The 17,435-nt window shown below is 41.6% G+C and overlaps 1 protein-coding gene across 5 annotated transcripts in view; it reads left to right on the forward strand.

Moving 5' to 3' along the window:
* Positions 1-14,609, forward strand: part of LOC133134988 (paired box protein Pax-5-like) — a 71,415-nt gene extending 56,806 nt beyond the window's left edge. For 3 of the 5 annotated variants that reach the window (XM_061251689.1, XM_061251691.1, XM_061251690.1), the window contains exons 9-11: positions 7,449-7,535; positions 10,559-10,645; positions 14,471-14,606. In XM_061251689.1, coding sequence (XP_061107673.1) covers positions 7,449-7,535; positions 10,559-10,645; positions 14,471-14,547 — 251 coding nt within the window. In that variant the 3' untranslated portion in view covers positions 14,548-14,606. Of the gene's footprint in view, positions 1-7,448; positions 7,536-10,558; positions 10,646-14,470 lie in introns of all 5 variants that reach the window. The other 2 variants (XM_061251692.1, XM_061251693.1) reach the window with 1 other exon arrangement.
* The last annotated feature ends 2,826 nt before the right edge of the window (positions 14,610-17,435 follow it).

The following is a 17,435-nucleotide window of genomic DNA, read 5'->3' on the forward strand; positions in this document are numbered from 1 at the left end:
TTTGCACAAATTTGCCACGCCAGCTTGAATGCACATTTCCATTAAAGCAAATGGTGGATATGCCAAATACTAAGAAATTCTGAAATTAATGTAATTTTTTAAAAGATTCTACTTTTCATTCATATTTTTATGCTGATAATATCATTTGTAATAATAATTAACAGAATAATTAAAGAAATAGCAAAATAGAAGTATTTTCACTTGTGGTCTCAGACATTTAGACCCCACTGTATTTCTGTCTCGGGGTGCAATCTTTTAGGGTACCACCCAAGACAAGCATTCATACCTTTTTAGGCACTTTTACATAACTGTTACATACACAGAGTGTGATGTGGCTGTATCATAACTTCATAACTTGATTTTACCATTCCTCCATGTTGTTCCTGGGTAGTACTGTTTTAGGCAGTTCTGCTCTGTCCATCAAAATAATAATCCATAAAGATTAAAGTGCAGATAAGAGAAAACTGGCATTCAGATATTCTGCACATATCCAGACAACATTAAGTTAGTCTTATGACATTAAACATTAAAACTGTTGACACAAAACTGAATAAATAAATTCACAAACAAATGCAGCAATTCATTCCAATGGAGTTAAGGTTGTCTCATTGCAAAACGACAGTAAAATGCCCAGTGTTAATTAAACTCTAACAGAGTACATACAAGTCCACTCTGGCCTTAAATGAACTATGTAAGAGCTGACTTAGGACTGAACATTTGTACTGTGTAGGAGCCTTTTTATTTAGATACAATAAAGCTATTTTTATTTATTTAAGTTACAGTGATATCGTTCTACAGCCGATATCAACCATGGAATTATGGATGTCTCCTTGTAGTTTACTTTGAAAAGCTTTATACAGTAGACAAAAGTAGATGCTACAGAAAGGGCACATTGCTGGTATATTAAACTAGGCTTTGTCTTTAACGAGATGGGAAATGTTACTTTTTTGAAGGGTGCCTACTGCCTGCTACAGTTTGAAATCATCTGTAAAGGTTACATAATAAACAAAGAATTAATTGCAGTTACTTACAATTATATAAGGACAAAGAGAATTAATCCCTTAAGTGTTTTTTTTTGCATAATAGTTTTCTAATCTTTCTAAAAATGTGCTAACTCTGAGAAACATCGATAGAATGTCCATTGTTTACTTTGAATTTCTCTGGAGTAATTAGCATTGTTGTCCCATCTCGCCATTATATACTTCCACAAATTCTATTATCTACAATTTGTATAGGCTCTCGAATCATCGTACCAAGAGTACAACCATCTCTGACCAGTATTTGTAACGTAGTTGTAGAGAAAAGACCTTACCCCCATCCCTGAGTAAGAAAATTCTGTATAAATTCAGCTCATCAAAGAACTGACTATGGGCATATTATTTAAGTGACGACTAAAAAGCATTGTAGCTAATGACATTACCCAACGGTGTATCATTTGTTTGGCTTGCATAAAACAGCATTTTTTCACCTGGCATTTTCAATATGCATACGGAGTCTGTTGCGCTTCAGCAAAAACAGATATTGAGATCGTATGCCAAAATAGTTTTACAACAACGTATTTTTTGCGACGCCTACATCTAAATCAAGGAATTGGAGTTTCAATGAATCTCTTGGATATTCTGTCATGAATATTTCTGAGGAAGACAGTAAAAACACAGTTGTCAAAAGAATTGAGGGTGACGCGACCCCATTTTTTATTGGTGAGCATCTAAATACATTTTATTATTTTTATTTTATTATTCATTTTAGTATGCTTATACATACTGAATATACATGGAGCCAGCCTGCTTTTAAATAATTAATAGCATGTGAAATTATGGAATGTGTTTGACGTGTTGATGTGGGTTGGGTATTTGACAAAAAACTTTGGACCTAAATGAATATATTAGTATGAAAGATGGTATTATTGTGATTATTGAACGTATATGGACATATATTAGAAAAAACTATGGAGAATGCTCATTTTTAGTGACATTGTCCTCAAATTTGAAAGGGGAATTGTCCAGTGTTGTGACTTGGATCCATTTTCTAAGTGCATCAGCCACAGCTACAATAATCTGTATTCAGTCAGAAACAGAACATCTTTTCAGTGAGACTCTTGAAAAGCAAACACCCAAAGCTTACCTTTCAGAAGAGACCAGGATCTTTCATCTTAGTCATCACATTAGTTCCATGTTTTGACTTAACCTCTTCCAAACCTTAATTACCCACTACCAAAAGCTCCCTTGAATCGATATTTGCTTAACATTTTTGCATCTGGTCTGGTATATGGTTACAACATGGTTAAGTAAGAATGTTCTATGTTGGAGAACCTGGGTTTGAGGTGTTGTAAAGTGTGCTACTCCCACACCATTGTGTGAGGGAGATGGGGGTACACAGAACTGTGTTATAATTTAAAGGGTTGGCGAGTGAATGAGCAAACTCAAAACGGGCAGTGTTCTACCACTGCCAGGTCATTTAAATAACTGTTGACTTTCCTGTGTCAGTGACCTGCACTGACAATGGGCACTTTACCCCCTCTGTTTCCCTGTGGATATCCCATGAGAGGAGGGGTTTTTTGGGGGGAGTGGGCACTTGTCTCTGCCTCTTCCTCTTTCCACGTCTGCCAGGATGACAGCGCTCCCCGGGGGAGTGCGGGTTTGGGGTAGGTGGGGTGGTGATGGGGAGGGGGGGGGGGGGATGCATAGGGGGGAGGGGGGAGGCCTTTTACGGGTGGGGTGGGACGGGTGGGGGGTGGTGTTGAAGGGAAGGGAAAGGAGGGCGTACAGAGTCATTAGAGTGTGGCTGCAGTAGCCCAGCTGTCCCTTCTCAACATCAGTAATTTGTTTTAAATGAAAATCACCACTGACCCCTGACTAATTCATTCATTCTCTCCCACTCCATCTTGTGCGCTCTCTCTCTCTTTTTCTCTCTCACTCTAACTCACTCTCTATGATTCCCTCTCTCTCTTCTCTTTCTCTTTTAATTTAGATGACACAAACACCAGATAATGGGGGTCATGGGACCTATGACATTATGACCGGGTGTGTTTTGAGTTTAAAACCTGACCACACGCAAGTAACTGTATATGAACAGCAAAACTGACAAAACAAAGAGGTATTTTAAATAGATTCAGCTGTTCAGGATTTATCAGGTAAATGTTCAGGGTTTTTTTTTTCTGACTTGCTGAGTGATTGTCAACAACTGTGACATTACAAAAAGATGGTTGAACAAAACTGCTAAACTGTCAAAATTTTGATGTCACAAATATATCACAGGCTTGAGTAACAAAATGGTGGCATCACAAACACATAGAGCAGAGGGATGCTCTTGATGCAGAAGTTTATATGTTGCCCTCAATCTCTTTATAAATTCACTTGACTGACTTGACTGAATTGAACAACGGGCTAAATCTTTATTCTCTGTTAATATATCAATGGATATTTTAAGCAGTTTTGATCTGTCGTCTTGTAACTATGCTGTTTTGATTTGAATAGGAAGTTAACATAATACAAATAGTCATACACCATACCAACATATTGCAGCTATGACAAAAATAGTATTTGCTCCCGCTTGCTCATAACACTCCAATGGATCACATAAAAGGCTAAAATCCACATTTTTTCTAGGTTGGCAATGTAGTTTCATTGAGGTTGAAATGCTTACCTGAGATATTTATAATTATTGAATAGGTCAACAATAGGTCAAGAATTCATAAAATATGAATGCAGGTTTTAAAAGTAGAACTGTTTTCATCCACATTATGGCTTCTATGTTATGACGTGACAAGTCCAGACATGAAATATCTAAGAGCGTCAATCTAAAAACTTAGTATAAAAGAACACATTTGAGATTTCCAAATATTCATTTTCAAAAACATTTAATTTTACAGAGACATTTTTGTATTTCATTAAAAAAGTAACATATTACTATAAGCAATTGACTACTTTTTACATAAAAACTTGATCAAGGGATCTGAGATCAGAAGGAGCCAACCGAAGTCTGCAGAAGAATGTTGTGTCTCCAACATGCTTGGAACAACCTCCCTGCTGATTGTCTTATAGAACTGCAGGACAGCGTTGGCTATCTCAGAGAAGTGATGCAGTTTTAACGCCGAAGCGTAGTCGTAAAAAATAATGATTTGATTCAGTTTCTAACTATTTTGCCAAATTACTAAATTGTAATGTAAAGTACGTATAGTATGTTTATTTAGGACATTTAATTTAATTCTTAATTTTATACAGGTGCCTAAGACTTTTGCACAGTACTGTATATTATCTATTTCAATAGCAATATATAATATAATGTAACAGTCTGTTTTTGTGTGTGCGTACGCCAATATGTCAGCTGACTACCCATGTAGTGCTTTGGTGAGTAATGGGACATCCCTGTCTCTTTTTCTCTTCCATTGCCTAGGCATGCTGAGAAAAAAAAAAAAATGCCAATAACAATGAGTTTCAATCAGAATTAAGTCACAACAAATCCCCAACCCAGGTAGCCATTACATAGCCAGCTATTTTGGCTTTTGGGTTTGATCACATGACCACAACTCATCCCTTATAGGTCAAACCGTTGTTTCAACCATCCGTCTCCCCTACCAACAACAATGAATATGAGCAAACAACTCTCTTGTGGAACTGAGAGGAATGCAGACCATATTCCGGACTAAATGCCAACCTATAAGGGATACCTTTGTTTTCGCATACGCTGGCGACTGCAGGGAAGACTGTGCGTGTATATCGGTAACTGACAGTAACAGGGGAGGGTATTTACAGGCACAGTGTCTGGAACCACGGGCGGCAGGGGCAGAGGTTAATAGAGCTCAAAGGAGAAGGTGGAGAGAAATATCAACTGTCGTGTGAGGCGGATCCAGACACCGCCAAACAGTTACTGGGTTAAGAAGTATGAAGTTATGACTTTGAAATGATGATTGTTACTGTGATAGACGATGATAATATAATAAGCGTAAGTGACCGGAGGCGTGGACGCGTATACACCACGTGAACGTGCGTGCACCGATGAAGTGTTCAACATGAAACCAAAACATATTGCCTGACGACGCCATAGGGGGAAAATGAAGAAAAAACCTGACAATAACAAAAATTTACATAATATGCTCGTTAATGCAGCCAAGATCAGTCACCCGTCGTGGCACACAAATGGACATGCGTGGTGGAGTCCCGTCGCTCTGCGGACGTTCAGCAAGCTGCAGGATCCTCCACGCTTATGAATATGACAGTCAGAGAGGCTAGCTACCGTTTACCTGTCTTTGGGCTTTCCTCCATTCTTATCCCTAGCATCGCATACACAATAGATTTTTGTAAATGAAAAAGTTGCTGCTGACATTTTTCATCAAGCTGTTACAGAACATTATATTTCATTATACAATTTAAATGTAGCTTATGTTACAAAGTACTCGTTACCTTAATTGTATTTTGGCAAACTTAAATAGGCCTATATATTTTGAAGAATACAATACGGCAAATAGAGTGCATGCTTAATCCTGTTAATCGTGGTATGTTTTACTGCACTCTAAAGCCTGTTTCAAGCTGTATTCAGTTCTAAAAGCAGTACTTCAGCGTCATCCCCCTAAAACCGATACCCTGGGGTGTTACCTTAAATGACGGCATTGGAGCTTCACACCAAAAAAAAAGAATAACAAAACGATGTTGTTTTGTGCGCCTTGGGAGCTGGCGGTGGTTCCGCCTTCGGTTTGACAAGCAAATGTGACCTTGCCGCGGCAGTAGCACGGTGTGTGCCCTCCTCGCTTTCTAAGTCTTTCGCCTGGCGCTCACGCTCATCTTCCAAACAACCTGACATACTGTCGCTGCGCTAGCGCTGAATCCGCCAGACTTTCAGGTGACAAGCGAGAGGATATTAACTGTCTTGGGCTACACACCACCTCTCATCTCTCGAGACAACGACTGAAGGATATAATTACCCCTGGCGATCTGAGGTTCCCGCATTTACCACCTTTGAAACGGTTTTGAAAAATCACCTTTATGATTCTAGTCTGGTTCATTTTGTATAGCACATTAAGCAGTTTCATGTCATCAACCACTTGGACATTATAGCCTGTGCTTTTGCCAGTTTTGATAAAGATCAACTCCGTTAAGAAAATCAGTGCTCTCAAAATTTCTAAAGCGCACAATTAGTTATTTTTTTGATTTATGCTAAATAGTGCAATTAAGCATTTTGACAAATAAAGCATAGCAGAATAGAAGTGAGCTGAACGTATTCACCATGTGTTATCGGGTGATGTTCTCCAGCTAATTACATTGGAAATATAAAAAAAGTCTTGCTGTATTACACACTTGCCACAGTTAGGAACTTGTGCTGTTGAAGTGAGGGATGCACATGCTCTGGAAATAAAGAACTTAAAGCTGAATGTGTGCATGCATGCATTTCTGTGGGTGTGTGTATGCACATGTGTGTGTTTGTGTGTGTGTGTGTGTGCGTGTCTGCATGTGTGTGTCATCAGGTCCTTCACTGACAGGCTTTTAGAACCGTGACCAGAAGGTGATAGGCTTGCATTCCAGGATGTGGTCCGGTTGTACAACTTTGCGGGTTTTCCACAAAACTGGAAAGAGTCTAATAACTATTTCCATTCCTGTCATTCTGTACTGTGTGTATCTGCTCTCTTTTATATATTGACACTCTACAACAGTGGTTGACCCACGAGTAATAGCTAACGGGACGGCATGAAAAAGACCGCGCTGGGCTTAAGAATGAATGGCGTGCCTCTCCGTCGTTATTTCGCCGTTCGGTTAAATGGCGTGTGTAAGCGAGGCTGAAACGGGCGGTCGGGGACGTCTCCGCCGCGTCCCTTCGCCCACCTCACTCTTCTCTTCTCTTCTCTTGCGCTCGGTCTCTCTCTCCCTCCCTCTGTCCCCCTCTCTCTCTCTGCTGCAGGGGGTTGACACGGAGGGTTCGTGGGAGCACTCAGGCAGAACAGACAGGGGGAGAGAGGGAGAGAGGACCGGGGGCTCAGACTGTCAGCAGAGGGAAAGAGATCCCAAGAGAGAGAGAAAGAGGGTTGGGAAAGGGAGGGGGGTGGGGGTGGTGATGAAGGAAAGAAGGGAGTATGAGTAGAGATAAAAGAGAGAAAAAATGAAAGGCAGAGAGAAAGATGTGGAGAGAGATGTGTACATTGTATGTGGAGGGGGGAGAGACAATGAGAAGAAAAGAGGGAGTGAGAAGGAGAGCTGGAAAAGAGAAATACAGTTTATAAAGTATGGAGAGAGAAACACAGAAAGGAATAAAAAACATGTTTGGTACATACAGTATGTGAAGTCCTCAATTGTTGAACAAAGGCTATGATAAAAAAGGCTGAAGAAATATGGTGACTTATTTAACATAACATTACAGTTTGTTCAATTCAAGCAGAGACATTCTAACGTGCCATTAAATGTGGTCTCTTTCAAACAGTGACTTTTCTAAAAAATGACATTACATTTTGTCTCTTTCAGGTAGTGACTTTTCTGGCAGTCCATACTCCCACCCACAGTATTCCACATACAACGAGTCCTGGAGATTTCCCAACCCCGGCTTGTTAGGTAAGAGCAGCTTGATCCATCTCCCAGAATCCTTTTGATGTCTTCATTCATAATGCACAACAACTGTTATGTGTCTCTACTCACACAACCAAGTTAAAACCGTATAGTTAAACCTGCCTCAGCCACACAGTACAACCGACTCCAGTGAGACTTGCTCAGAGGGAAACTACAGTGTTTGCTCTATCAAACTCATTATTCCTGCTCTCCTCACTGGGCAGATCTGGGTTCAAATAGTATTTGTTTTTGATTCAAATACTTCTGCGCTCTATTGATCTTGCCTGATTCACTTGAGCCTGCAAGAGGAGCAGATGGGTGGGGTTTACACTTTTGGGATCGCTTAATTTGTTCCAATACCTTAATTTGTTCCAGGCAAGCCTAGTCAAACGCAGAGTATGTAAGTATTTGAATCCAAAACAAATACTATTTGTCACTAGGTTAGCATGCCCCCTCCAAACACCTTTAGTCTCCTGACATGTTGTGTGTAGTCATTTACACAGGTGGCTAAGCTATAGTCGGTCGTATAGTTTGGCGGCACTTTATTTATTTTTAAGAACAAATATGAAAATGGACCTGGCCGTAATTCGTTGCATGCCAAACTTTGCGCCCGGGTAGTGCTGTGGAGTCTATATTTGCTGAGAGTGCAGTTTCGCCCTCTCTCTTTAATAACTGCCGGTGAGTGCGCCACACAGAGTCTACCTCTGTTCTCCATCCCCTGCATGCCAAATTCGCGCCAGAATGAGTTATATTCAGCTGGGGCTCTCTGTTTGAGCCGCTTCTCCAGGTTCCCCGAATGCCTGCTCCATACTCTCAGGCATGGACGAAATGGCAGGCCACTGTGCTTACAGCTACCCACCACCTGGTGTTACCTCTTACCTTGTCCTTCTAAACCACCTCAGATGCAAATGTCGATCTTCGTTGGAAATTAATTGTTTGGTTACATTCCGAAATACTTGTTGAAATGTTGTGCCTCTTTTTCCACGCTACATATGTAAACTTGGGGAAGAACTGGTGACAAAACAGGTGGCTGTGTAGTGTAGTATGATTATGACAGTGTTGGGATGGTAAATGTTTCTTCTCAAAGAAATGCTGGTAAATAATCGCATCATTGCAAAAGTAGGCAATGGCGAGATGGAGCTCTGAAAATGAATTATAGTTCAGGGTTTATCATAATGTTATTCAGCATAACCTTTTAAATATCCTGTGTGACCTTTTATGTAGAGGCATATTTGTGCATGGCTGAACATAAGTACAGTTTTATCTGTATATATTGTCGACTACATTACACACTTATGAGAATTCACCAACATTTCTGGAAATATACCTTTTTTCCGACTTACCCAGACTTGCTAGACGTGATGTTCAATTTCATTTTCATTTTTGTGCATGCACTGGCTCAGTTTCCATGTTAGCATAACGTGTTAGCTTAGCAAAAAGACTTGAAGCCTATAGGAGTCAGTAGCCTACCTCCTTCAAAGTGAAGAAATGCATGTTACAGCAACTCTGAAGTCTTATTTACACAAGGTATCATGTCTATCTGAAATACACATGTGGGAACACTTGTATCCTTCCCGCTTCTACTGGTTGAGCGCAGTGATCCATGCACCTTCTGATGGTAGAGCTAGATCCAGCACTCGGTGAATGACAAAAAAGTATTTACCACATTTAGAGATTTCTACAGGGATAGACCAAGTGCACATATAGCAATACTCAACACTATATAAATAAATTATGATTGTTGTTTTTGTTTGGTCATGCATGACGATGATAATACTGTATTGCATTATATAGTGATTAATGTCACTTACTTAATGGACAACTGACTACTAGCTCCAGCAGTAGTTTTTTTCAATTTATTTTTGGGTGATCAAAATTGTTTTGAAAGATGCGCTTTCCTTTTCGCCAGAGATATCGAGCCTTCCCATCGACAGCAGCACCAAATCCCACGCCATGCAGCAAAGACATTTGAGTTCTGTAGGCATAGGTTGACAAGCCAAACATTTACACCACCAATCATCACCGGATTTTTCCCTTTGGCCCCTTGCTGTTTTACCGGCTCAGAGGATTCAGCCTCCCTTCTTGCCCGCTCAGCATCCAAAAGCAGTAGTTCCTCATCTGTACACTCAGGCTCAAACAGATGAGGTTCTGGATCATTGTCTGTCCAGAAGAAATCATCTTTTACAAAGTCAGCTAGCTAGCTAGTCACCTGAGTGAATGAGTGTACTTTAAGATGGATCTCGCTCTACCTTCAGAAGGTGAAAGATGGAAGGATATATGTGAAAAGGTTCAGCGGTTACAGTTCTCTGAAAAACAACATTTCTCTTTTTTTTTTTTTTTTTCCTGCACATATTTCTAATACACGATACCTTGTGTAAATAAGACAGCTTCGGAGTTGCTGTAAGGTGTATTTCTTCACTTTGGAGGTAGGCTAGTGACTGCTATAGCCTTCCAGTCTTTATGCTAAGCTAACACATTATGCTAACATGGAAACCGAGCCAGTGAAATGTGTATTATGTATTTTTTCCAAAAGACAACAGCTGAATTAAAAATTGTGAAATCTCTTCTCAGAAAAAATATTTCTGCTTTTCCCGATCATCCTGTTTTGTCTTTGTAATACAATGTCAGTAAATGCTCAAGTTGTTCAAGTGGCTGTATTTAGGGTTATAACGAAGTCTGGATGTGGACCACAGCATCTGGAGATGTACAGTAGAGCAGTCACAGTCAATGGGACATATATGTAGGACAGGGTGGAAAATTCTGGTGAAAAAATGAAAGTTATGAACTAATGAAAGCTGAAAGATGGCATAAATATTAGGGCTAAATAAATTATGAAGATCAGAAGTTGGCTTGAAATGCAGAAACAAATATGGCCCTTCTCTGATGTACAGTAGGACATAAAGACCCATTAGGCACCATGGGTAGTTTCAGCCCTTGGTGGGTCTGAAGTTTTGGGGGGGTCACGTGATGATGAAGCTCTCTCTCACCCGTGTGGTGCCGACCCACTGAGTGTGTTTTGCTCCCCTCAGTATTCCAGCAGGACTATGGTTCGCGCCTGGGCACCGAGATTGGATGCACCTCTGGGCTTTTTGCCAGCCAGTCGGGCCAGATGCAAGGTACGTTTAACCTGTCTGGTGGGAGCGTGACACACTTTGGGTCGTCACTCCTCCGCCCGCCTAGAGCTGGGGGGTCAACGGGTTTGTTCTGCTCCAGTTACGAATTTGCTATTGATTAAAAGAAGATGTTAAGGTGATGAAACTCACCTGAAAGGAGCTCAATGCTGCTAGACTCCTCCAGGACCAACATGGTCTGTCAAAACAAAGCAGAACTTTGACCAACTCAATAACTCAAAATAAAGACACACACCAACTCAACCTAGTGCCAACTTTAGAGTTCAGTAGTACTTTAGCTTGTTCATGATAGCTGTTCAAAAACCATAATTGTTAAAAAAATTACAATACAGGAAACCTTTATCTAGGGCAGGCCTACCCAACCCTATTCCTGGAGATATGCCGCCCTGTAGGTTTTCACTCAGCTGGGTTTTCGCTTAGCTCTCACCCTAGCTAAGCACACCTCATTCAACATCAAGGAATCTTGTTCAGTTGCTAATTAGTAGAATCAAGCGTTCCAAATTCCCAATCTCCAGGAACAGGGTTGGTCGTCCCTGATCTAGGGTTTATATACAAGGCTAATTTCTTAACATGCACACAAAACCGCTGCCGGTGAAGGGGGACCTCGGTGCTGTTGTTGAGAGAATGCAAATTTGTTTGTGTTTTGAGGCTGAAGTTGTGGGTGAGTCAAGGTTTGGAATTTTTTCATGACTGTAATCAAATTCATCTCATTTTTCCGTCGTGACAGGGAGGTAGACTTCTGTGCACTGAGAAAGAGTACACCAGAAACATTCAGTTCAGAGTTTATCGGGCGGACTCTGCAAAGATCACCTCCAGTCAGGGCACGTGAGCTCGCGAGTTCTTGAGAGAGCAAAGCTTCGGGTGGGAGGGAAGCGGGGTTCAGTCCGCAGGGTGCGAGTGACAGGATGAAATGGAGTCACGGGGGTAGGTTAAGCCAGACGAGAGTAGAGGCTGTCCGCAGGGACCGGCTTTTGGGATCGTCGTGTCACTTGCCGTTTTGACAGGTCTCAGTGAGGTCTGGGTCGCCCCGGAGTCTCGGGGCTCTAACCCGGTTCGGGTCCTATTGCATCTCAGTTTCAGAGCTCAGGCAGTTGAACTGGACCCAGCCCTGTTCCCATGACAACATGGAAGATAAGGACAAATAGGTGCTCTACAACTAGGACGAATAGACTATATGAGACTCCTTGCCTGGACAACTTCACCAGGACTAACCCAAAATGAGAGACACACAGTGCAGAGAAATGCACTCTGTCTAATGGACAGGGGAGACTATGTCTGCTCTACCTGGTCTTATTTAGGGCTACTCCCTTTGAAGTTTTCTGCGTAAGGGGCTCCATATGGACAGACAGGTTCCATTGCCCTCCACGTCCATGCCCCCCTCTCTACTTTTCTCACTCCCTCCCCTTTTCCGCCCTCTTCCCCGTTCCTCTTCCTCTCCCATCTTCCTCAAAGGGCTTCCTCTCATCGAACACCTCCCCGCGCGTCCCCATCCCTCACTCTCCGAGCTGTCCGCGGGTCCCGGGGAGGAGGGTGGACAGGGGTCAGGAAGGGGGCTCTTATTTTCATAAACTCATCCGCCTCCATTAATCAGGAGTCCATTTTGCGTGGCGCGTCTGCCCTCCGCGTCGCGGCCCCCGATAGTTATTGAGCGTGCGCGCATGAATTTCCTTTACCCTCCCTCCCTCCCTCCCTCCCTGTCTCTCTTCCTCTCCCCCTCTCCCCCCTGTGTGCACTCACTCTAATGAAGAAAAATGATTCACCAGCCGGCCAACGTGACGCTTAAGGGCCTTTCATCATATCGGCTCATCAGTGCTTTAAGTGAACACGGTGATCAAGATTCATTCCTTTTTTTTCACAGAGAATGATATTTTCCCATGGTGACTGGGCCAAGCATGAGAGCCTTTTAATTTTCGTTGACAGTCTGGCAACGGCAGAGCAGTATTTGAGTATTCAATGAACCAATTTCTGTCTCTCTCTCTTTTGCTCTGTCTCTCTCTCTCTCTCTCTCTCTCGCTCTCGCTCTCTCTCTCGTGCTTTCTGCTTTACTCTCATAGGGCTGTAATAAAGCATTCATAATGCTTTGCCGGCATAACATTAGTACTCCAGAAAGTACTCATAAGCAGATAATAGGCTTTGTGACAGCTGACAAAGAGCAATAAAAAGTGCTGTCAATCAACATTAATCGGGCCCCGCAATTGACAATGAATTTTTTATTTGTTTTAAGTATGTAATGATATGTTCATGGGGGCACTGTACACGTGTTTTACACTTCACATAAAGTTTTAACATATTTCAATTTTGTTTATGCCTTCACATGGAAGCACAGATAGATACATTGTGTACATGCTGATGTGTTTTATTTCTGAAAGAGTAACAAATCCCCCCTTTTCATAGTAGAGCCCATTAGCTCCTGACACCTGGGATTCTGTGATTTTGATTTAACTGGCCCCTCCCCTATCCCCTTACCCTCTATGGCCCTTCCCTACCTAGCTCCTCCCCTGGAAACTTCCCTCCAATAAACAGCAGCGAGGAGTATTTCTGAGCATTCCTGTAAGACCTATCGTTGCAGCAGGAACAAGAGAGAGGGCCGATGGTCCTGAAAATTCAGCAATTTAACGCTGTAGATTTAAATGGATCGATGAAATCAATCAAACATTCCACTTTTACAGTGGTTCATATTGTAAGATAATCAGCAAATAACAAACATGTAGAATATGTGATACTTCAGTGTGTCCATTTTGGACCCCCTCGAAAACGAGATGGCTCATCTGTAGGGGTTATCCATTAATACAAATTTGAACTATTTACGTTTTGTGAAAGATAGCAATAAATGAAATGCACATTGTTATACAGTGGCCACATATTTTTATTATAAAATGTACTTATTCTCAAGACTGTGCAGTTAAATGTGTGTTTGTGTATAACTGTCTTCTTGCTTTGGGTCTTTGGTTACTGTAATTCATTAAGCTGTAATAGACGGATGTACATTTTCCTTTCATAGTTTCTTCTGCAACGGATGATTGAATAATGAATAGAATGTCCCAAGCATAAAAAAAGTTAAAATAAGTGTTACTTGTAATACTATGCCAAAAATGTGACCAACTGCTGGCCTCCTGGTTTAATGATATCATCAGTTGCTTGTGCAGGTTTTTTCTAAATAATATGAAGAAGAGAATAGTGCTGCCTTATTATTATATTATTACTGTACATTCATTGTCTTCATTAAGACTATTAGACATGGAGTAATATTGTAAAATCTTGGTTGTTAAAGGCCATATTCTTTTGGGTTTTTGCTAATAATTTTGGTCAAAGTGTGCATATTTTAAGTGCAATTTTTCCAAGCTGATCGTAAAAAAATTTCCCAAATGACATGACATATGTTTTTGCATAATTATCAGATGACGTTGCTACAGTAAATGTAAACACAGACAGCTGACCATTTGGCTCTGGGGCGCTCTGGGGGCAGGTTTAGGGGAAAAAACCTACATCACTGCTCCTTGTGAACGTTTTGTGGGAGTTTCAGACACTAAAACCAGGAACAGGAAGCCGATGCATGTGGGCCTTTAAGCAAAGTTCAATCACACATTTATAAGTGTAATTGGGGGTTATCAAGACCAGGCTTGATACAGTGTTAGATTCTATTTAGGATTCTACTTTTAGGCAAACTAGGCAATACTTAGGGGTAGGAAAAGGCGAGCATTGCAGGGCTGAATGGCTTGTTCGCCATTACTTTATGTTATGTTATGTTATGTTATGTTATGAAATGAACTGTAGTGCTTCACAGTGCTGTCTCTGTGGTGTCTCTCGCAGGGTCTCCGTACTACTACAGCACAGCTACACGAGGAGCTGGCCCAGCAGGCACCACCACTGCCTACGACCGCCACTGACCCCGCCGCCCGCCAGAGAAGGACAGGAGGGAGACGGAACGACTGCACCAGCGCCGCCCAGCATATGTCTGCCTGAGGGAGGGAGGGAGGGAGGGAAAAGGGGAGGGAAGCGCCGTGTTTTTGTACGCTTTTTTTATTTCGCCCAAATCAATCCACGCAGACACCGTAGCCGTCAACCCCCTCGCGCCACGCGGTGCGGAGATCCATCTCCGCCCCTCCCTCCGAGAACGACGTGACACTTATCCGCAACAGGCCGATCTGATCGCCCTTAAATCATGCTCACCAGGGACAATGCGCGAGAACTGGCATCAGTTCTCAAAACAATTGAAATTGATTTGAAACATTCACTTCGGATACTCTTGAACAATATGCTTCTGTATCTGACTGATTTTGAACGGTGCAAAATGTTTCACTTTTGTTTCACTTTTCCTTTTTTTTTGGAATTTCTTCACAATGAAGCTCTCCACCTTAGTACTTTCTCCAGAACTCACAGTTACCTTAAATTCCCCAATTCCACAAAAGCCACAAACCCTTACCATAAAACTGGCTGGCTATGTAAAACGACAACGCAGCCAATTCAAAATGTGCAGCTTCTAGTCAAACTACACAAGGCTTACTCACTGTAATTTCACGATATCTGTATCTGTATGCTGTTAGAAGATACTCAGTAAGCACGTGTTAGATTGCAGTATTGGTGTGACCATGCGGCTCGTTGATAACGTAGTGCGTAACAGGGCTTGTGTGTAGAGTTGAGTGAGCACGAATTTCACTCATCGCTCTGAACTTCAAAAAAATTCTACCGCTCTGCGCTTCTGTGTACTCTTCTGTAGTAACCCTCTCACTCGCTTAGAAAAAAATCCTGGTTTAGATCCTCTCCTTCATTGCTGTCTTTGAACCACAAGCTAATTTAAAATGATATACTCTCTTTGACGTCCCTGCCATCATACTTTCAGCCATTTTCTTTGCTAAAATATTTGGCAAGCTTATAGAAGGCTAGCTGCGCTCATTTAGCACGATGTTAACTCCCGGTTACATACTGGTGCAGCAGAGCATATTCTATGCCCGCACGGAAGATGTTCTCACATAATACCCACCTACTCTGCACTCAAATATATTTTTTCCCAGATCTCTCTTGCCTCCTCCATATGCTCTGGTGCATAAAGTAGCACATTGAAGTGCAAAGTCATGATGCATTTAGCCATGAGGAGACAGCTTTTGTGGACAAACCCCAGCTGAAACCCTCAGAATCTTTCACCTTCCATGTGAAGTCTTCCCTGTGCGCCATCTTGAATTATTTTCTTCTTGCCCCAATTAAAGTGCTTCTTTCCGGTCCTCCTTTGAACCAAGCATAGGATTGTGTATTGAGGTGTCGTAAACTCCAGATATCTAACCAAGAAGGCTGCTATTCTCTCAGAGTGCCTCTGCCTGGCAACTGAGTACAAGGCTAATCCAACCTGTCGCACACTGGCTCCATGGTTGAGCCATTGTTGAGCCTTTCTTGAGAACTGTGACCTTGTGGAGTTGATGGGGAGAGAGACATGGCAGCCTTTCACCGTTGGTGTGTGAGTGTATGTGTGTGTGTGTGTGTGTGTGTGTGAATGGGTGACTGAGAGGCATTAATTGTAAAGCGCTTTGGATAAAAGCACTGTATAAATGCAGTCCATTCACCATTTTACATGCGGAAGAGGAATGGCGCTGACAGTAAAGACAGACAGGCTTGAGTTTGAAACAAATGATGTAGCATTTATCAGCGTTTAATCAGTGTTTATCAGTGTTTATCAGTCTCAGGACTGAGGGAGGTGTGAATTTGACTGTGGTTCAGCAGTGCATTGTGGGGAGCCAATGCTACTTGACATGCTGCAGTGCTGTAAAAAGGGTGAAGAAAAAGCGCTCCCTCCCCTTTATAAATTCTCAGTCCACTTAAATATAATAGTCTAGAGTGTCACACAGTAACACAGTGAATGGTAGTTTACAGCCTAGCACAAATTAACTCCAGGGATTTAGCTTAGAAGGAGTAAACTGAAGTCACTGAATTCAGTGTAAAGCATTGACATTTGACATTTTTGATAAATTCTTAACTCAGGTAAAAATCCTGGCATTATCCCAATGGGTCTGTTAAATAAGAGAAGCTGATAACTTATTCTGAGACACCCGGCGAGGACTTTTCTCTGCTGAAGTAGTCCTCAAATCTATAGAAAGGCTGGTTGACCTTTTTGTACTGTTTCAACTCCTGCCTGCACTCAAAAGTGCTGCAAAATATCACATCAGATAACACATGCTAAATACATGCTTAGCACAATGATGATACTGGCCGTCAAGCGTTACAATGCATATCTAATTTATGGTACAAACTGTGGCATTCATATTCATATTCATTTTTGTGGTGAAAATCTGCTGTGAAATACAAAAAAGGCTGTATGCTTTCACTTCCAGATCTCTGATACCATGTGTGAACACATTTGTCACAAAATAGGATGAAGAACTAGAGATCACATGTACAGGAATATATTTACATTTGTACAGCGAGTGTGTACAGGTAATTGAATGTAACTAAATGAAGCGCAACTGCAATGGAAGACTCCCTCCACATTAAAAAGCACAGAACCCAGGAACTTGACCATTGAAGATATGTAAAATCTTTATACAAATACAGACAGTTTAGGGTAATCAAGTGAACATTTAATGTGAATCTAAATAAATCATAACTATTCATCAAGAAGAGAGTATTATATCTGAAGTCTTATATCTTGAACACTTAAATAACAATGATAGGATGCAAGATTAGTTTCCTGTTTCTGGGCTTGATCATTTTTCAGTGTTAATAAAGGCAGTGGAGTCCCTTAGCAAAGGCCAGTGTTAGTTTTAATACTGGACCCAAAATGGAATCA

Source organism: Conger conger, chromosome 8, assembly GCF_963514075.1.
Source record: "Conger conger chromosome 8, fConCon1.1, whole genome shotgun sequence".
In the NCBI taxonomy this organism is placed as follows: Eukaryota; Metazoa; Chordata; class Actinopteri; order Anguilliformes; family Congridae; genus Conger; species Conger conger.